Source organism: Leptidea sinapis, chromosome Z (genome assembly GCF_905404315.1).
Source record: "Leptidea sinapis chromosome Z, ilLepSina1.1, whole genome shotgun sequence".
NCBI classification, from domain to species: Eukaryota; Metazoa; Arthropoda; class Insecta; order Lepidoptera; family Pieridae; genus Leptidea; species Leptidea sinapis.
The window spans coordinates 34,565,734-34,588,520 of record NC_066312.1 but is presented as its reverse complement, the minus strand read 5'-3'; the positions used below and the strand labels follow the sequence as shown (position 1 = coordinate 34,588,520).

The window sequence follows — 22,787 nt, the reverse complement described above, 5'->3', positions numbered from 1 at the left end:
GGCAGAAACGTAAGTAGTGCTTCTTTTTTGTAAAAATACGTCTTACATAAAACAAATGTGATATTTATTTTATTAAAATTAAAAAAATACTTTCTACTTCACAAATCATCAAACAAAATACAAAACTCCGAAGTTATTGCTTTCCTCTTGTGGCGTCACCTGTGCGGTAAGGTGCTCGTATTTCCAGCTATGTGCTGTCTTCTGTTCTGAAAATATTTTATAATTAATTTGGCAGTAACAAAATTTAATTGGGGCTGTTATTTACTTCTTTTTTCTTTACAAGTGATATTATTTATTTCTAGGTCTTTAAGCTCTAGATGGAGTGCTCCTTGGTTGCCATGAAGTCTCAGCAGAAGCAAATAATATTTTATCGTCACCTATCTCTGTCAGAAGTAATTTGAGTGAATGGGACAGCAGGTTTAATTTGGTCCATCGCATGGGTGACCATTCGCGCGGTCTAGTATTATCCACTTTACTTCGATGACATAACGCTCCATGAACTGGCTACCTCGCCTCAACACGTGGCGGAAGAAAGCAAATACGTATGTTCTATTGCAGATAGACGCTGCTTGATGTATGGAATATCGAGAAGTGTATGTGTAAACTCGGTCTACGATACTATAAGCATTCCTTCTTTTTGCAACATGTCGCAATGTCGGGGTTTTAGTAGCATATAGAAATAGAGTTAAAAACAATGTTTGTGATTCTTGTGGTGTTTTTGTGATATTATATACACTACAATTGAAATTTAATAGTACCTTGCCTTTTGTAGTTAAGATCCAGCGGCATCAAATTCCTCCACGCATTCCAATCAGGCTCCATTAAGATTGGGAGCACCAGTTGAACTGAAGGAACAGATTTTCCTGGTGTAGACAATAACCAGGCCTGGTGATCAGAATCAGTAGAGGCTTTTATAGCTGGTGTTGTCCTTTTTCTTTTTCCTAAAATTTTATAAGTGATGAAGAAATTAATATCAGATCCACTGAGAATTTAAACTATTATTTTAGCAAATATTTTTCTTAACCATGTTTGATAAGGGCTCGCAGTTTTCATGTATCGTACGTGAGTCGATACATGTCGTTACAAAAATTCATAACTCACTCAATCTCCCTAATCTTCTTATCTTCACTGGTTGCTTGATCGCGGTCACAAGTGAATGCCACGCACTTCCAACTGCATCCTAGAATTCCATCAAGTTAGTTAATACGGTTATTAAATGACATTGCATAATAGATAGATAACGAATTAATGGGCTTTACTCGAAATTTCTTCTCTTCTGTTGTTTTAATTTATATACTTCAAAAATGAAGAAGTATACTAAGAATTTTAAGTTTTTTCTACGTTTCAACTGAAATCAAGAAGGATATTTGATTGAAAATTACGAAGTACAAGACAATGTCACTACACCATCTATCAAGACTATAAACCCAAAAATTAATACTAATTATACTCTAATATACAGACAGTACTTATAATTATAAAATCAAAACAATGGTGAAAAATTGCAGCAGGTGAAAACTGATAATCTCAACTCGATGTCTTTAAATCTCACAAACCGTCAGCTGTCGTGCCATCGTGGACACGATTGTTCTAAATCCCGTTATTGGTTATAATAAGAGCAGTTAAATCATGATAAAGTTTAAAAGTGAAAATAATTTTGTAATTTCATAAGTGAATAAAGAGACAAACCGGCCTCCAAGTATCCTCTTTTTTGGAAGATTGAAGAAGAAGAAGAAAAGTCCCAAATTTGCTGATAGCGAGAATAATATGATCATTTCTGGCTAAGTAATTGAATTCAAGAATTAGGTTTAACAGCTCAACAGAATATTCCCTGGCATAAAATCGATAGACGTAGTACTAACGAGGGACGTCTCTACGCAACGCAATTAGAATTAATATTCTTCGAAATTAAGATAAGTTAGGCCAATAAGCATTTAAGGTTTGCCACCAACAATAATCCAAATTCATTGCCAGCATCTGGCAAAAGTAATTATAAAAAAAAATTGTAAGAAGTTACTTACCCCTACATCGGACGAAAGTTTGCCCATGAAATTACTCAAGTCAGCCAACACAATCTCTACTAAAAGTGTAACAATTAAAACATAGAACACGACTCGAGTCCACCTCATTGCAAAACTGTGTGAACAGATCGCTTGTTAAAACATTGTATTGTTATATTATGATTTAAAACACAGTTATAGTGTATCTTATCTTAGACCCGAGTAACAATGATGTTTAGGGCACGAGTTCACTGAATCTTTAAGTAACCGACAGATGTCTTCGCATTATTACATAACGAGACACTGACGTGTAATTATTATAATAAAACTTCTAGATTTTTGTCTCCAATTAAATGCATCTGTCTTATAATGGTCAGTAACGAACATGGTGGATAATTCTTTATGGAGTTAATGTATGAGGAAGGGAAATAAAGGTTCCTTCTAACTTCAGAATTTTGTTGATTTTAGTAACGGTCTTAACCAGCTGTTTGTAACTCTTACACGAGTTAAACATAGACTATAGACCAAAATTTTAAAACCCAAAAAAATGCTGGGAGAGTTTCTTGTGCCGCTTCTTCTCTCTCAGAGCGCCATTTGTTTCCGAACCGGAAGTAGTATCTAGACTATTAGAAATGAAATTATTGTGAAGGAATCAATTTTGAGAAAACAAATGCCTTTTATGCCATTTATGCCTTTTAAAGAGTTATATAAAATGGTTAGATGAAACAGAAATCACGCAGACACAAATGCTGACTAAAGTTAGTAATACGTGGAGCACTCAGAAAGTTTTGAAACTAAAAATCACCTTATATTGATAAAGTAAGTTTACTAAATCTTTTCAAAGTACTCTCCACCGGCCTCAATCGAAACACTCTTTCAAGTTTGCCGCAGACAACTATTCTATGGCATTCTCGAACACTGTTAGCACCTTTCCGTGGACGAAAACAGGATCCCTTTCAGTTGATTTTTTATTTTAGGGAATAAAAAGAAATCACAGGGTGTATGATCAGGATTGTAAGTAGGGTGACCCATGAAATGGACCGGTGTGGTCTCCAGGAACTCCCTTGTTTTGAGCGTCGAGTGCGCGGGCGCGTTGTCGTGTGAAGCAATAGCATGTGAAGCGCAGAATTTGGTCACCTGTCGCTCATGAAGTGAAAGCTTCTGGTAGGCATTTTGTAGTATATCATTCCAAAACAAAGCAGTTTTGATTTCGTAATGGAATCAACAATCTTTCTTCATCCCCCAACGATAGACGACCTCCCTCAAATTCGTTATGTCAACGGTAGATGGTTGCTTTAGAAGGACCTTCATCCATGATCACCATTAGAAATGGATCAATGATTCGTCTGACTTAAGGCCAGACATTTGAAATAATTAAAATAATGACACGAAATGCTCCCGACACAGATCCATATTTCAATGAGACACGATAGTTCAATTTAGTTCTAATAAAAAGGACGGATATATGAAATTCGAACGATGGTACTTTTAATCGTAAATAATCACATATTTGTAAATAATAATAATTAGCCAAAAAAACTTTTTTCGCAAAACTTTCTGAGGGTCCTGGTATTATTTATTAGGCTTAAATAAATGTAAATATAAACATAAACGAACAAGTTGTCTGACCCTGCCTGAGGGAGAGGTCCCGGGTAGAATGTAAGGTGTTCACATTTATATAATAAATATGGATGTTTGTTTCCGCATCATGGATGTTTATATAAATTTATCTATGCCTAGTTTGATGCTAGGTCAATTTTAAAAAAGTATTCTTAATATATTATAAAAAATAATTCACTCAAAATTAGTAAGATTAAATTAGAGAAAAAATAAATTATGTAACGCAATCCGGTAAGTTGGGTTATAATAATAATTACCTTCTTCGTAATAGTGTTGATTTAGTAATACAAAATTACATGGAGCTCATTTATGAAATTTATATTAATCTTTATGTTTATATATATATATATATATATATATATATATATATATATATATAATTTAATGAGAATTTGTACTAAACAGATCGCATTACTCCAAGTGGTATACTCAAGTCAACTCACATAGAGTAATGAAAAAGAAACAGAGGTTCCCTGATTCGCTATGCTCCTCCCATTTATTTAGTTACTAACAACTGATTTCAGATTTAAAGTTTTGTTAAACGTAGTGTGTTTGTAAACGCACTACGTAGTATAATAACTTTCTGAGATCCGGTTGTACAAGAAACGAAAGTTTTAGTCCAAGTTAGACATAAACTGGAGAAACCGGACAAGAGGTCACATGACGGAAGTATTAAAGCAACGCATGGACGCGATACCTGAGTAATATTCAATAATTAATCCCCACAAATTAAGGTGCGCGGCAAAAGTTGTCTCAGAGTCGTCATAACATGTTTATATTTCATATTTAAATTTGGTACTGTTAATAATGATTTTGAAAATATATTAATTAATGTATGTATTTTGAGGTAACGGTCAATATGCTGTAATTTAATTTTTTCTATTACTGATCATTTACTTACCTACTATCTACTTACCTTATAAATCGCTAAAATATTTCCCTTCTGCAGAACGAGCTTTCTTGTACAGGAGTACATAATAATGCATTATTAGTCATAATAATTTTATAATGTCTCTACCTTACAATTACTCTATACAAATGCCAGAAGCGGATATTTGTCATAGCGCATTAGCGTCAAGCTGTAAGTGCCTCTGTGAGCAATCGGAGTGATTCTCGTGTAACAATGATATGTTATTACACTTCTATCTACGAGTACCAACAAGAGCCCTTGAGAATCGACATGGCGCTAAAGTTTGAATTTAATTAAATACTGTACATTTCCAAATTTAATTGCATAAGCCCCAGTGTCCTATATGCATTTCATAACCATTTTTTATTTGAATACGTCTTTCAATTTGTATTAATAGAATCAAACCAGAAAAGTGATGATAAAAAAATATGGGCATAACGTTTGGTGTTGTAGCTACATATATCACGTATCAATCATATTCAAACTTATATTATACCACTGGCTAAAAAAACAAGGAATTTAGTCCGTCGAGTGAGAATTAATCGTGTTTATTATTGCGCCTAGTGGAGGGAGAAGCACCCCATTTTTAGTATTTATCATTTATATTTTATAATTAATATTTTTACCACGTCACACAACCCCACTTGGAAGAGTTTTCTTGGAGAACTTTTTGTCTCGTTTGTTTCAATCGTTAGCTGTGGTTGAGATCGTTCTATTATATTGCGTATAAATTATTCGTAAAATCAAAATTTAGCCAATATCACTGACTCTCGATCTCTTTTTCAATTTGATAATGATGATAATAATAGCCATAATATTATAATGATATCAGTGAAAATAATATGATGTAAGACGTAACGAATTTTGCCATCGACATAAGGCGTGCTGTGATACGACTCTGTTGGCATCACTCTGTCCGTGACACCTGAATACTGAAGACCGAATGTCTAATATACATATTATTACCGTCCACATGTTCATGCGATTTTTAATGACAATAATTAAAGACTAATATGTAATTAGAACATAAATATTTCTAACTCAACTGACAAGTAAAATTAATCAAATGATAAATTAAAAAAAGAAAATACGCTCTATTCTATTTCAAAATTTCGGGACGGGCTTTATTTTTCATTAAGATATCATTACAATATAATATTATCGTATAATTAGTTAGTTTAATAGCCAGAGGACGGTAACTCCATCCCAAATCTTTGGTATCATTAAGAAAGTCACTTAAGTTAAAGTACCCTTTACCGCACTTGTATTTCGTATTAAATCCATAGATAGTTAGATAATTCAATTATCCAGTGGGTATTCAGTTGACGATGAAAATCTCAAATGTTCCCTACATCGTTAAAATGTTTGTGGAATATTCATATGTACAAGTACATTGCTATCTGAAGCTTCGAACATGGATAAAGTTCATAGAAAAAGCTTTTTATTTTCAAGAGTATCCTTCAAAAGCGAGAGTCACCTCCCTACTAGTTAGAGGCAACTTGAAGTTAGATATGGGATACAGTGAGACTTATTGATTATTTACAATAACAAAATAATGTTTTATTTGCAAAGTGACATTCTCAGGGTCTAGCCTGGAATAAAAACAATTTGTTGCAGTTCAACTTAGGTTTACTTTCTCATTTCTCATTGTTTAACTACCACATATGGAGTCTGAAATGTAAGAAATTCTTAATCATAATAAAGTAGTTTTCTGATTATAAATAATTTTATTTTTATCAAAAATATTCATAATTACCTTCCAAAGTACGACATATACTATATTCAGTTTATATAGTTGTTTAGTGTTTCTGTCTTACCATCACATGACTTCCAAAAACACCTCACCAATTATACGGACTCGGATTTGAGTCCGTATCATCGAAAACCGAAAAAATAAACCCTATTTGTATCAACTTACATCAACGTACTTCCAACCTATAATACAGCTATACACAATACTTTACTCAACTAAATATCAAATATAAAAAGAAGAATATATTATATTAAAACATACTTAGAATGCTAGATGGAACACTAGCTTAGCTTAGTAATATAATTCATAAATAAGAAACATTCATTTAAATTTGCGAATCTCTATGGCGACCCTCTAAATAAGATTCAATATTTCAGACGATCATAAAGACCAATTTTTGGACACCATGTTAAATGGAAAACTAAATTAAGCATTAAAGCTTAGCAAACTAACTTTAATTAATAGAATTAGCTATCCTAGAATTAGCTTGATGTCCCAATTTCGTTATCATTATTGACTCACGCTATTTATTGAAACTAGTCCGTGACACTTGTAACGGGGATTATAATATATCTGGGGCTTATTTGTAATCAACATGATAGATATATAGATACCTTCGCACAACACGCCACAAGTTAGGATACCATCCCCACCATCTGGATGTGTGGCGGTTCTCCACAGTGCGGTTTTCAAGGAGCTTTCTTCCTCGTACTACAAAGCTGTGGAATGAGCTTCCTTGTGCGGTGTTTCCGGGACGATACGACATGGGTACCTACAAAGAAAGCGCGTACACCTTCCTTAAAGGCCGGCAACGCTCTTGTGATTCCTCTGGCGTTGCTAGAGAATGTGGGCGGCGGTGATCACTTAGCACCAGGTGACCCGTACGCTCGTTTGTCCTCCTATTCCATAAAAAAAAAGATATCTTGTTAATTGTGTCACATATAAAAGTCCTCAGTGTGTCCCCAACCTATGAGTCAGCATCAAGTAACTCCGAAGAGTGTTGGCTGCGACTTTTGAACTCACAAACCGCACGTCACCTCGCCTTGAGTGCTTGTATAGCAGACCTACACATTTCACACGACATGTATGTATAAGCAAAGTGTAAGTTGGGCCACATGTATGACGTAATTCTTTTGCTTGTAGAATTTGTCTTGGAGTTTTACATACATGAAATATACTGTAGAAATTTCTGTACTTACTGTTGATTTCTCGTGGATAAATATACAATACAAAGAAACACCCTATGTAATTTAAAATTTGAAATATCATTTGAAAGTCTAACTTCTAGCTTCATTTGTACTGTATTTAGTTAATCATTCATGTATTTATTTTTTATAACATTTTTATTTTGGAGAAATCACTTCCACTGTCAGTCAGACAATAGAATTGGTCATCTATCATAGAATATTAAAAATACGCTTGCTATAGTCTATTCAGGGTTTTCAAGTCTAGAATCACCCAGCGACACGTAGCACTCGTTCATAAGCACGAGGTATCGCCAGCTATCGCTTCTCTCGAACATATTTGCCACAACCGTGTTACAACAGAGCATCCGAGTATATATATTTTTTTTATGGAATAGGGGGACAAACAAGCGTACGAGTAAAGTGATCACCGCCGCCCACATTCACTTGCAACACCAGAGGAATCACAAGAGCGTTGCTGGCCTTTAAGGAACGTGTACTTGCTTTTTTTGAAGGTACCCATGTCGTATCGTCCCGGAAACACCGCACAAGGAAGCTCATTCCACAGCTTTGTACTACGTGGAAGAAAGCTCCTTGTAAACCGCACTGTGGAGGACCGCCACACATCGAGATGGTGGGGATGATATCCTAACTTGTGGCGTGTCGTGCGAAGACCAGAGATGACAGCAACACTCCATGTGTGGCCGGACCTGCGCTTTATATTAAGTATATTCTAATGTCTAAACATATATTTCATTATATTACGTTTTTTTCTTAGTGTTGTTTCTTTTTCACTTTGTTCAATGCTTTAAGATACAATGCGATACCCCAAAGTATTAGAAGAAACTAATAAAACGAATATTTTTTTTTATTTCAAATTATAGCTTGTTTAATTTTGAATTATACATTTATGTACGACTCAAATGCGATAACAGCAACTCTCTCAACGGGCTATACAAGTTTGTGGGACTAAACACTTACAACACCAATACGTCGTCCCATAGATGAATTGAAAAAGTGGATACCTAATTATATCATACATGGCTTAATTACATGCGAAAGCAGATACCTAGGTAACACTGAAAATGTTTAGAAAATGAATAAAATGTAACAAAAAAACAACCGAAATAATGTGCACTAAAAAGTATAAAAATAATTGCATATTTTTAAACAATCTAATTAATTATTCTAATTCTAGTTATGATTATTGTTATTTTTGGAGTCGTTAATGTGCTCCTAAGAATTGAAGAGTTCCGTTAATTTGTCATGGATTCCGTAATCAAAACCGAATAAAACTGTCACCAAACATTCCTTTCCAAATCATTGAAATCGGTTGGCGCAATATTGAGTTATTCATAAATTTATCCTTCCACTTTGCTATACGTATGCCAATACTTTTCTTGTTTTTCTAAGCTTACACCGCATCTTCAGGGCTCGTCGTCGGTTAAAGTATTGGGAATCCATGTGGTACAAAGCTAGTCGCTGTTAAAGGACGTTCCACACACGGATCATCATTTAGATTGCTACGACCAATTGTAAGTAGTGGCACGAGATGGGGCTTCATTGTTGTTGAATAAGCCCACAACGATAGTCATAGTAAATCATTGACCGAAAATTTTCTCGCGTTAGTTTCATTTTAACGTGTAACAATAGTTTTAGATTTGCCGCCAATTTACAAAAACAAATGAGAAATGAATGCAAAATACAAAAAAAATTCATTCGCAATATTTCTAACTGATGAGTTCTAAACATTTTCAGTGTTAACCACGTTATTAATTAAATATTAAACTGGCGTTATACATTTAAGATTGCTATTGAATCAGCCGCTAGCAAAAAATCTATGACCGCAGACCGCACGGTAGAAGTGAATACTTCATTGGTAATCGCAATCAATAAAATATATGCAGTCTGTGGTGTAAATATATATAGTTAATAATCTGGTTTAGTTAGCAAGAACTTTGTGAGTAATGGTGGCTTGTTTCAGCTTGTGCTAACTGCATTGTCTCGAAAGTTGATAACTGTAAGTGTCACCGCGTCACTAATAGATGTGTTCTGCTAACTTCAATGACGAAAACTGCTATTCTCCTTATTGATATTTGAGACAAATATGATTGTCTTATTCTATAGAATGGTAATGGTGGGTTGTAAGAAAATGATGAACGTAACGGAGCCTTTCATTTTAGAGCATGACGAATCAGTCTAATACCTACGAAAAGTGCGGTCTAAAACAAGTCCAAAATAAGTTTTCACTTCAAAAAATTACTTAGAGACATATATACAAACAAAAATCACGAAATCTAAACGTAATAGACAAAGAGCGAATATGATATTTTGGGTTATATCAATGTCTAAATGCTCCGCCCATATCGGCCAGAAGCCGGCAGACTCCATAAAGTATTCAGTGAGCCGAGTGGGTTTCTATGTATCTGTCACTCGCCGTGATAAGCGTCAGACAACTCTCTAATTGCTGTAAATTATATTTGGATAGGTTTTCTATTATTGCAAGCTGCATTTTGGGATCTCTAGAGAATTTATATAAAATGCTTTAAGGGGATGACTAATTTCGGCGAGGCAACATGCCTGCTTTCAAATCCGAAGCAGTGTGAATTATTATTAGTAAGTGAATATTGACTTTTCGGTCTGTTGTAGTTGTTATCGAATAGTAAAACAGTCGGTATATAAATTTTTATTTGATAAACCATAATTTGTCAATTACGAAATTTGTTGAAGAATGTTTGAATCATTACTAGATAAATAATTTTGTTTCCCCGCTCTTGTAATGAAATAACGTCACAACAGTCAAAAAAGTATTGTGTGGTTTTATGAAACCACAGTAAAAGTGAAAAATTTGTTCACGTTATAGATATATAACTAAACATTTTTGGAATAATATTCCATTAACGGTATATAAATCGCTTTATCAATCTTAATTTTATGCTTGGAAAATTGGAATGATAATGGGAAATAATAAAAGTAGACTAAGTCTCCAACTAATTTTTTATTGGACTCTGTGTCTTAGCCCTGGTTAAAAATATTGATTGAAAAGGTTATTACATTAAACACTGACAAAAACAAAAAAAAATTGTGTGGAACACTGGCACAAATTAGGAATAGTCTATACACTACACGGTCAGCTGCTGCGAACTATAGGCGCCTCCCGACCGTCACGCGACATGCAACACACAGACGAAAAAGTTTGATACGATGTAATAAAAGTTTCACTTTAAAACATCCTGATAGAGATTTTCGGACAAAAATATAAAAATAATGAAAGTTCACAAATCGAAAAGTAAACTATACTGCCTCTTAAGTTGGACAAACCGGACTAAGTATCTTCAATGATACCACGTTGATATAAATGGAATCGAGCAAGAAACTTTATTAATATTTACTTTCGTGCTATTTTAAAAATCATACATTTGTACATTTTTGTATGCTGCTATAAATTAGTCATAATCTAGATCAGACTAAATCATCGTTAAGATATTCAAATTCAAATTCAAATTCAAAAACACTTTATTCATGTAGGTCACGGAAATGACACTTATGAATGTCAAAAAAAAAAAATATTGTTTCTTATTGAATTTACCGCTACTTCGTTAAGGGTTGAGCTAATGAGAAGAAGTAGCAAGAAACTCATTGCCACTCTTTTAAGTCAAGATTTACATTTTAATTGTTTTAAAAATCATTTCAATTACAATAAATGCAAAGTGACGCAGCAAAAATACTCAAATGGCAATAACTGAAAAGCTTACACGAGTAAGTCAAAAAAAGTAAATTTATACTTATAAACACAAGAGTTATTGAGTATAGTAGATGCATCAGTCCACATATACCGTAAATAAATAGAGGCATTATGTGAGCATTTCATAAAATAAAATATATAATATCTTTAACTTTAAAGGAAATAATAATAATAAAAAACAAATCAAGTAGACCTCCTGGTAACAAGATCATCCAGCCACCACACGATAGTTTTCTTACAATATTATAAATACTTTACTGCATCTGAACTTTAATCCATTATTTAGGGAATAATGCTATAAATAAATAATAAGTTTAATAAAAGTCAAATTCAAATAAATAAAAATATTCACTATAAAACTTTATAAATTATTTAGTGCAAGTCAGAATTAAGTACAAAAGTTCAATAGCATTCAAAGAAGTATAACAATATTTATTAACAAAATTTAGAAACTTTATTATTAATTCCAACTATGTTTATGATTCAAATAATTTTTCGCATTATAATAGGCCTTAGATGTTAATTTGCTTTTACGATACATTTAAATTGTTTAATTGGTAATATTTTAATATCATTTGGGAGTTTATTTAAAATATAAGACAATCCACTTTAAGAGATTTAGTAATTTTACGGACCCTAGTAGTAGTAGTGTCATTTATATTATAATATCATATCTTCCTAAATATGAACAAAATAACACAAGATCCCCAGATATTAAGGAAACCGGCTGGTATTTGGCATGAGCCAACGGCCATCTCCTAGTCCTCCCTGTCTATCTAGTTAGGTTGATATTCCACTATTACGTCAAACACACGCTTATCCATGTTGAACTGTCCGAGACAATAAGCTTATCTGCATGCTGTGTTTGTGTTTACACTGCGAGTAACTTTACACGGAATTAATTATTCACTTGCTGGCTTTAGATAATAATAATATATTATAACCTGGAAGCAGCATACACGTCACTATCGACGGATATTACTACATAGCAACCGCAACTGAATTCTAGTATCCCAAGGTGGTGTGCTACAAAAAAAGACACAGTATAGGAGATACTACACTTTTTCTTTTTTGAAGTGAAAACTTCTTTAGCGGCGTTAAAAACTTTTCTAGGGATGGATATAAAATGTTAAACTCGCGTCAGGACACCAGGCCTGATCGAATATTCTTATGACACTCGTTGGAATTATGCACGAAAGGTGATGAAATGAAATATATCTTTATTGCACACCACAAAATAATTAAACATAACAACAATCGAAAATATTCCGTAACCATTCCAAAATATTCAAAAATGCACAACGTTAATGTTCAAGTTTTCTCTTCTTCCAGCACTCTCGGAGTGCAACCCAGAATTTTTTACAGTAAAGGAAAAGATGAGCAGGACGTTCATCTCATGGTAACTTACACGCCCTGGCCATCACAGGGATTATTGAAACACCCAAAAATTCTGAGTGGCACTACAATTACGCTCGTTACCGTGAGACATAAGATGTTACGATTTGCCCAGTAATTTCACTTGCTACGGCGCCAGACTGAAAGACTATAATGCTCACACAATATTACTGCTGCACGGCAGAGAAAGGCGCCGTTGTGGTACCTGCTCATAATCTAGCCTGCATCTTGTGCAAAGTCTTCCACTGGTCCCTTAGTCGCCTCTAACGACACTCTCGGGCCTATTCCCGGTTATATTTATGCCCCGGGGAAGAACAGGGTTAAGTAGTGGATGACTCTAAACAAAGAAGAAGAAAATTGCCAATACTAATAGCAATTATTTTTACTTGAAAGAAATGTTAAACTATTTATCCATCTATACTATTATGTTTCTATACTTATAAAATTACATATATTGTATACGTTTCTTTATATTTATCCGAAAAATGGCAAATCAGGCCAGAGGCTGACATATTGTGTCCTAAATAAATATTGGCGTATGTTGACTCCCAATCTGTTTTAGCTAACAATAACTTTGTTTGAACTGTAAAGGACAGTGGATTGTTTGATGAGAGAGCCTTATGTTTTGATATGAGATTAAATTTAAATTAAAAACAAGGCTGACGAGATTAGCATTAATACCGATTTATTGAAATTCCAAACCTCTCCTTGCCGTTCGCGTTTTATAATAAAAATACGAAATTTACATAATTACATTAATTAAATATTATCTACATCTTATTGAATAAATCTGATTCGATAAAACTTATCTTAGCGGACCTATTAGTGAGTTTTTTACCGCATTTAAATAAGTAGTTTAAAGATGGGTACAGCCTAGTTCTGTTACCAACCTCCTAATTATAGCACGATTCACTATAATATTAAATATTTTATGTGGTCAATAATTAAGCATATCTGTATTCTTACGTCGAAGGTTCGCGAGAATTCGATAAGTACTTACTTACCGGCCTAAATCATTCTTGACCAATGTAAATAATTCCATTGCGTTGTTTACAAAAATATGTTTTTCTTGTCACCTACTATACTGTCAGACATCATTCTAGAATGCTCCTTATCCCTTATGACAAGACCGCGCATTTAAAGTAGTAGAGTTTTAAAGGGATATTCCTCACTTCTGGGAAATTCTTATGCAAATTAAATTTATAACTGAAATTAATGAACGATGCGGGACTCGAACCCACAATCCGGGTCCGAACCATAGTTCGTAAATCTTAGTATGTCTTATTGAACTTTCAGGCTGTGACTCCATCTACAGGATCTACTTTACAGTTAATTACCTGCTCAACACCAATAATTGTATATTAGAAAATTGACTTGAGATTTCGCTTTGTCAAATTTAAACATTTTTGTTATTTTAAAATGAACAGTTTAAAGTTAACAGAACATTTAACAAGGGCATTTAATATAATGTTGCCACTGTTTAATGCGGATGATGCTGCTACCACATATAAATCCGTAAATACTACAAGTTTTCAATATATTGTTAGATTTCTCGTTACTCAAGAAACTTTTAAGAGGTGTGTTGCTACTTAAATAGCAAAGTGAAAATAAGCGGAAAGCAAATAAAATATAAAAATGTTGAGGTAAAAGCATTCTCGTGTAATAAGTATAATGTGATAGAAATGTATTGGAAACGCTATTTCCGTCCCGCTGAGAGTTATAAACTTTAATCTTTATATTTGATCTATATTTAATGCGGCTCCAGAAAAGTGTGCCTCACTCGACGGTGAGTAAAGAATATTACTTATACTAAAGTCACTCTGACTTCGTCCAGGCAGATTTCAGAGTACACGAGTTAAAATGTAACGCCTTGCTATTATTAACAGCACAGTTTTGCAAACGAGCATTGAAAAAGATATTACATTATTATATTATATATATAAATTTACGTAGAGATCTCTAAAATTTTAAAAATATAGATCATGAAATCCTAAATGAGAAGCTTTAGAATATACAAAGCTTTGTCAGACATATCGCATCGAGTAAGTAGTGTCTATTTAATGGAGGAACGGTTGTAGGTTCAATCCGGGAGCATTGCAAGTTTTTAGACATCGGGACTGAAACCGGTGTTAAATATAACAGCTATAATCGTTTTTATATATAATTTCCTACGGAATATAAACTTTCTGCGAGTTTTTCTATAATCCTTACTAACTGGTTAATTCCGCAAGAGTCGAAACAAGACGTAACTACCAAAAAGGTAGGCCCGTAGTTCGTTTTGTGTAGTGCAGTTAACTGTTAGCTTGCTAATACGCTATATTATGTTCTAAAGTAGAAACGAACACGAGACATCGATAGTAGATTTCAACGACGAAATCCACATGACCTAATTCAATTTCTCGCCTTATTTTGTTATTAGGAATTGCTTTGTTTTACTTTGAATTTAGAAAAGAATAAAAGTCCGTTAAATTCAGGACAAATAAGAACAACGTCAATGGGATGTTGGCATACAAAAGTTAACGAATAAATAATAGTTATATAAAAAGTTATATAAAAAAACTTAAAAACACGCTTTTTATAGAAAACCGAACTAAAAAATCAATTTAATTCAGAATTGTGTTAGAAATTTTGATGAATATAAATTAATAATAGTGCAAATGAGAAAAAAATATATTTTATTTTTAAATAAGCGTGCGTTTGAAAAATGACTCGTTGGGAAATACCTTTATGATGAACTTTAGAAACCAAAGACAAAACCGGTGATCGTGTATTAAACATGGAAGCATTTCTGACGTTTTAAAATAGTGCAACTAAAACTGTCCCGTAGTGGGCTGGGCTTACAAACTGTACCGGCACGTGGATCAGTTTTGTTAGGCGAAAGAGCACGATTGAATCCCTGTCAGACGTGATGTATAAAACAAACTTAACAAAGATTTTTCAATCATAAATTACTTCATATGTTTTTAAGTGGTATAGGAATCATGCGGATTATCATCCCAAAAACTGTAAAAATCAATTAAATATATTTTATAAAAGGGATTATGAATCAGTATTCATGGATGAATGGATAAGAGTATGTATGGTAGCACGTTTAACTAACATTTTATTATAAACCTAAAATATTTTATTAAGTAATAGAGAGATTTCATTTTTCATTTTATCTTTTAGTGGGATGGTTTTTTGCTGTAGTTTTTCGGTAATGTTCACTTTTTTTTCGACTGTATACGTGCTAGTATCTTTATTTTTCCCCGTTATTTTAATTTAGATTCCCACAAGGAAGTAGTCGTAAACATTATACATAAAAGCTGTTCAATTGGAGACATGGAAATGATTACTCACCGAATAAAAAGTTCTCATGTATCTTCCGTGCCTTGCGTATGGCTATGTTATTGTTATGTGATTCTAACTTATGCGATCATTTTTCCAACTTTGTTCCATATGTAAAATCAAGAAGCCACCATGACCTTACCAGCTGTACCCCATGCAACAATACAGTATTATGATAAGACAGATTGGGCTAAGGCAAAGTATACAATTCTCAGAGTATCAGCATCAAATTCAAATTCAAATATTTTCATTCAAAATAGGATATGACATCAATTATTGAAAGTCAAAAACTAACACCCATTCCAAAATGAATGCCTCAGACCTAAGAAGAACGGCCGCAACAAACTCAGCGGGATTATTTTTCATCGAAACAATATGTTTACAAAGTAATATTGTACAATTAAATTTATTATTTAATAGCCTGAGGGCGGTCACTCCATGCCCAATCTGTGGTATCATTAAGTAAGTCACTTTTGTTATAGTAACCTTTACCACACAAAAGTTTTTTAACAATTCTTTTGAATAACGTGATACTTTGTTTTGAACCTTTTCTGGGATCTTGTTGTAAAAGCATATACATCGCCCGACTAAAGACTTACTAACTCCACTTAGCCGAGTAGTAGGTATTATAAGTTTATGTCTGTTCCTGGTGTTCACATTATGGTTATGACAGTTTCTAGTAAATTCACTTATGTGCCTATGAACATACATACATTACATTATCAAGAATATATTGAGAAGCAACAGTCAAGATGTTAATTTCTTTGAATTTTGCTCTCAATGGTCCTTTAGGACCTAGAATATAAATAGTGCGAATAGCCCCCTTCTGCAGCACATATATTGTATTAATATCGGCAGCGTTGCCCCATAGCAATATACCATAGGACATAATACTATGGAAATAACTAAAGTATACAAGTCGCGCCGTATCTATGTTAGTTAATTGTCTAATCTTCTTATCCGCGTATGCTGCAGAATTAAGTCTGTTCGCCAATCCTTCAATATGGGGGCCCCATTGTAATTTGGAATCTAATCTAGAGTTATGCCAAGAAATATAGCAGATTCCACCGGTTCTATCACCTCTCCGCTTAACAAAACACTTGCATCTACATTTTTGACATTTGGTACGGTAAATTTAATGTATTTAGTTTTCTTGCTATTTAACAATAGGTTATTAGCGCTAAACCAGTACACGATGTCAGATAGAATATTGTTTACTTCGTCATATATAGCTTGGTTTCTTTTCACTTTGAAAATCAGTGAAGTCTCGTCCGCAAACAATACTACCTTATGTTTTTTCTCTATAAGATTAGGAAGATCATTTATATAGATAAGGAAGAGGAACGGTCCAAGAATAGACCCTTGTGGTACCCCCATACTGAGAGGAGTCCCAGGAGATCTCCTGCCATTCACGTCGACCTTCTGAATTCTATTGTTTAGATATGAAGTCAAAAGATCGAGCGCAGTTCCTTTTATGCCATAGTGGTATAGCATCTATACTAAATCATATTTTTAAACAAAAATGAGTTTCCTTGTACGTGAGACCACAGCTTCAACGCAATGCTTCTAGTATAGTTGAGAAAAAACGAGAAATATTTTATGAATTGGACATGTATCAAGTACAAAAGAAGGCGATTAATTATGAGTCTGCGAAACAAAGGAAAAGTTAGGTTTGAAGGATGACAAAGGTTTTTTTCTTCCAAAATTAAGTGTTATTATGTTTTGTAGTCAGCCAGAACATGACAACGCGCATTACCAACTCAGCTCTTGCACGTGCTACCTTCCGAATATCTCAATAGGAAAATAATATTGCAATTGGTAAAAATCAGCATATGCTACAATTTTAGTATCTGAAAATTGGAGTTTTAGGTAGTAACCCTTTGGTAGCGTGGAAATGAGCGAAGATACATAAACCTGGCTCGATATATCGTCACAAAGTACCCAATCCACCGAAAAGCACGATAAAGATTCAAATAATAAAACCATGAAATAAAAATATAAAACTCTTACCCGAATTTTAATTAATTCAATAAGCCGAGATACGGTTCCATAAAACGTAATCGGCCACGATTCATAAAAATATCCAATTTATGTCTTAGCAATTTTCCAAAAAAGATAAACACTCCACTCGTAAAAATACCATAAAGTAAATTAAATTCGATCAACGCAACCTTTTTTAATCTGTTCGTTTTTGAACACGCTTGCGCTGTTCATTATGGAAAAATATATTATTCTTTTTTTGGGTAAGTGTTTTAGAGTAACGATATCTGTATATATTATATAAGACTTATATTTTTTTATATAAAACTTTTATCTATATTAATCTTAGTCTTGCCGTAAATACTGAGACAAAGAAAAATATAAAACAATTTAAAATATAAAAGCTTATTTGAAGTGGTATCCATTGGCTGCAATACAGTCCTTTAAACGTTGAAGCCAGTTATCAATAGAAGCACGGACACTTCTCATGGGAAAATTCTTCACTGTAAATCGTACGGACTGTTTTAGGGACTCCAAATTATCACAGCGTTTAGAGCTAGCCGTACTCTCTAAAACTGACCATAAATTTGTTGATGCCGGAACGTTAGTTACCAACCAAAACTGCGTAGACCAAGCTTTATAACCCGGCGCCGAGTCTTGCTGGAGTCTTCTTAGATATTGATCATGATGTTATTAAGGGGCTTCACTACCTTCTCAAGAATTGTATCTTGATACATTTGTGCCTTTGTTTTGATATTTTTTTCACTGTAGTCGGATACTACCCACGGTTCGAAGATTCCTTAGAGCTTTGAGCATAATTACGATCATATTGTTAGTTAAAATGCTCAATTGTTAAAAAAATTCATACGTACACTTTTCAGTGACCTCCCATTGCGTAACGCTTCAGTAGTTGTTTCTATTTTACCACCCTATTCCTTTTTAAATTATCAGTTAAAAAATGACTAGTACGTCTCTTATAGGCTGCAAGTTCTAAGTCATCTTTTAAATACACGACATTGTTCGAGGTGCTCTTCACCTCCGGAGATAAATTCATTTGCTTTCGGCAAGGATTTCTTCGAACTCTGTCCCTTACTTCTTTGACCACCTTTTTCGTACGAACACTACGTGGACGGCGAAATTTTTTTCAGTCACAAACAGAGGAGGTCTCATTGTACCTATTAATGGCCCGGTATAGAAACATTTTATAATTATCAAGCGTATGGAGAGTTTTAAAAATTGCATTTGGCGTCATACCTACTTTGTGTAATGCAATCGCAGCGATTCGGTTCTCTTTATCACCCCATTCCATTTTAATATCGCAAAATATTGTACAATGTATTGGCGCCAAAATGAGAAAACTCAATGAACAATCATATATAAAATACAGATTCCAATTCATATGTAATATTTTGTCTATTTTAATTGTAGCAGTATTTATGGCCAGACTAAGTATATTCGCAATAAAAATAATTTTGTCAATGACAATTCATACGAGTACCATGAGTGGTCACGAGGTACATTTATGAGGCAAAACAACATTTGCCGGGTCAGCACTTGTATGCGATATTTATTTGTAATATAATTATATTAAATCCTTTGGTCCAGTTGCCATTGCAACCGTTCAGGCGCATGAGGGTTCAATAAAAGTATACGAAATAAGGAAAGATGGTAATGTAGACGATGTAAATAACAATCCTCAATGGCTCACAAACTACAAGGTTCAACACGAAAAACTAATAAACGGTTTGCTTGAACAAGTTAAAGAGCTGGTCAGAAATAAAATAAGGAACAATCGAGAGGAAGAGGCTGAAAGATTACTGGCAGGATTGGCAAAGCTTGTAAGTCGAGTTGCAAATAAGAAAACAAAGATTGTTGATGACGTTCATAAGCAAATGTCAGTTGTAGTCATACCGATGGACCAGGAAAACAGGTAGTAAATTAAACACTTTGTTGCTTTACTTTTAAACAATTTGTTGTTTTTATAGTTGCATTAGGAAATTGACTAGAGATGACGCTCTTTCAAAATCTAAACAATTTGTTATTTTTAAAGTGATATCCCTCACTTTTCGGATTAATATTTCAAATAAATAACCTTTAAATATTACTAGAATTGTTAAATTGCTTTTACATTTTTGCTCGGTAAGAAGCCAAGATATCAACTGGCAAAAGTTTCTTCTATACATTAGTAATTTGTTTAAATATTATAACTTAGCGGTATTCTCGATGTATAAAGAGTACCACAGGTAATCTGGAGACGAAGGTTTAGATTCCGCAACCATAAATTTTGGCATTGTTACTGCCAAGTACTATTGTAACCATAGACTAATAAACAAGTGTATAGTTAAAGTGACAGGCTGATGCGTGATCAATTATGATTGGTCTATTTGGTAGTTTTTTTATTCAAAATACTAAGGATCTAATTCCAGGCATGGCTGACTGTAAACTTCGTTACAGTCACAATTCATTCGCTTGACTTTTTTATCTTGCTTTCTTACAGTGATACTCCGTTAGAGATGTCCTTCTCTTTTGTACAATTTGTTTGTCTATGCACTAGTATATTGTGATAGCTAACATGAAGATGTGGATAGTGCTAAAACGAATAACATTGTAAAATGCATTACAAATAAGTAAATTTAATTTAATCAGTTTTTTCACAATGGCAAACTAGAGATAGAATATCAGATATCATAAAATTCAGTGTACAGCTACAATTACAACAATAAGTACTATTTATTATATTAAATGAATTATTAATATTAATTACATGTCAACATTTAGATTACCATCACTCATCACCGACGATCAACATCACTGCGGTCGTACTCTCCTGCCATCATCAGAAGAATCCTAAGACATTATAAAACGTCGAATAAACGTACATATGAATTTGAATACTGAAAACATATTGGTAGGCTAACATAATTTATACGTGGAAAAGGAGCTTCTGTTAGGCAACGCATGACAACAGGCCAGGTTGATAAAAATATGTTAATAAAACAATTAAAATAATACTTTAGCAGCTTCGTGCAACACTCATGATACGTCAGTTACTTTGTTTTAGTGTGTATGTATTGCTGAAAGCAGAGGCTAATAGCTGACTGCTATTTTCTTCGACGCGTTCACAGCTTTTGTGTCTGTCTTACGTTAAAATTATCTGAGTTGGTAAGGATCGAAGCGGGGCCTCATTGCTTAGAATCAACGGTTACTATTACAGCTCGGATCCTTCACAAGGCTTTATAATATTTCTTGTGAACGTTAAAACATCACAAATTATATACAGATTTTCTCTTTGATACAGCCAATCTCACCAACCTTCTGTGCTTGGTAAGCTACTGAGTGCAGCACTGCGGAGCGAATATGAAGGTATTTATTAAAAATTAATAACTCAATCTGTTAAATATCAAGGAGGATTAAGGTTATACATTCGAAATATGGTACAAGAAAATACATGTAATAAAAAATATTTAATATAATAGTTAAGAAATTTGATCTGGTGATAGTTTTTACATATTTAGCAGTTTTAAAAAAATGTTTTATCAGGTATCATTTCTGAACACATTTATGAGAAAAAACAGTATAAAACCATTGATAAATTTCAATGAAGTTAACTGTGTGCATATCAATGTACACATATAACTACAAAGTATTCAGAATTCACAAAGTTATTTATATATCGCTGGACAAACTTGACCATAACCCGCTTACGCACACTTTCATAAAAGAAGTAAGAGTGAGTAATATTTAAAGGATTCAGCTGATTTTTTAGTAATATTAATAGTTAATAATTCTGTTAATGTTCAAAAAAAATTTGACTTCAAAAGAATTTTTAATATTTTTATTCAGAATAGGACTTAAAATAATTAAAAACTCGTAGCCATAATCGGATATTTATGCCACAAACTTAAGCAGATTAAGTGCAAGAAACTAAGCGGGCTTCTTCTATATTTCATAAAATGTCTTTACACTAAATTAAGAAAATCATTTATGTTTTATAAGTAATCTTTACCACAAAAACGTCTATTAACAAATTTTTCGAAATTTGTCACTTTTTTTTTTAATTGTTTTAAAAGTCTTCTGGGATCATCTAAAAGCATACAAACTACGCCCAACAAAAGACTTACTTAAACAACCTAACCGAGTAATATGTATATAATACGTTTATGTTTGTTTCTGGTGTTGATTATTACAGTTTCTGGAAAATTATCTCCATGTCCAAGTACATACATCATATTTTCAAGAATATTTGAGAAGCAAGTTATAATTTTTATTTCTTTAAAATTATGTTGTAATGTTTTTCTTTCACCTAGCTTTAAATAGCGCGAATGGACCTTTCTCCAGCATAAAAATGTATCTCTTACCTATTAAAAATTGCTCAATTTTTACTAAATTAAAACTAATTGTGTAATCCTGTTTCACTTATAATTGATAACAGGTGTTGAGGACAGGACTGCTCCACCTCGTCACAGAAGACCATATGACGATTATAATGATGACTGAGAAATGATCGAGATGAAAGTTTCCTTATTTTATAAATTACAAATTAAAAAATTAAACATCTGATTAAACGCATGAAGTATATCAATCACTCTTTGTATTTATTTACCCTCTCATCCCTCGAATGTCACCTGCCCGTGTATGCATGAATAAAACAGTTTGCACAGGATGCCGGCTAGATTATAGGTATCACAACGGCACCTTTTTATGCCATGAAGCCGTAATGTGTAAGCATTATTATGTCTGAAGGGCTCTGTAGATAGTGAAATAACTGGGAAATGAGACTTTACATCTTATGATTATGTCAAGGTGAGGAGCGAAATCGTAGTGCCGCTCAGAATTTTTGGGGCTTTTCAAGAATCCTGAGCGGCACTGCAGT

At 33.4% G+C, this 22,787-nt stretch overlaps 1 protein-coding gene and 1 long non-coding RNA gene across 3 annotated transcripts; one reads left to right on the top strand and one right to left on the bottom strand.

Moving 5' to 3' along the window:
* Nucleotides 1-56: 56 nt before the first annotated feature.
* On the bottom strand, nucleotides 57-2,132 carry LOC126979191 (uncharacterized). Of its 2 annotated transcripts, none has more exons than XR_007732772.1 (4): nucleotides 2,022-2,132; nucleotides 1,102-1,180; nucleotides 759-941; nucleotides 57-206 (listed from the first exon to the last, which is right to left on the bottom strand). It is a non-coding gene; the product is annotated as an uncharacterized LOC126979191 (long non-coding RNA). The 2 variants fall into 2 exon arrangements; XR_007732773.1 differs by having other exon boundaries at nucleotides 57-201.
* A 15,903-nt stretch (nucleotides 2,133-18,035) lies between these two features.
* On the top strand, nucleotides 18,036-22,499 carry LOC126979182 (uncharacterized). The gene is made up of 4 exons (XM_050828432.1): nucleotides 18,036-18,177; nucleotides 19,520-19,844; nucleotides 21,213-21,277; nucleotides 22,347-22,499. The coding sequence occupies exons 1-4, from the start codon at nucleotides 18,150-18,152 to the stop codon at nucleotides 22,409-22,411; spliced, it is 483 nt and encodes a 160-aa protein (XP_050684389.1). The 5' UTR covers nucleotides 18,036-18,149; the 3' UTR covers nucleotides 22,412-22,499.
* Nucleotides 22,500-22,787: the final 288 nt, after the last annotated feature.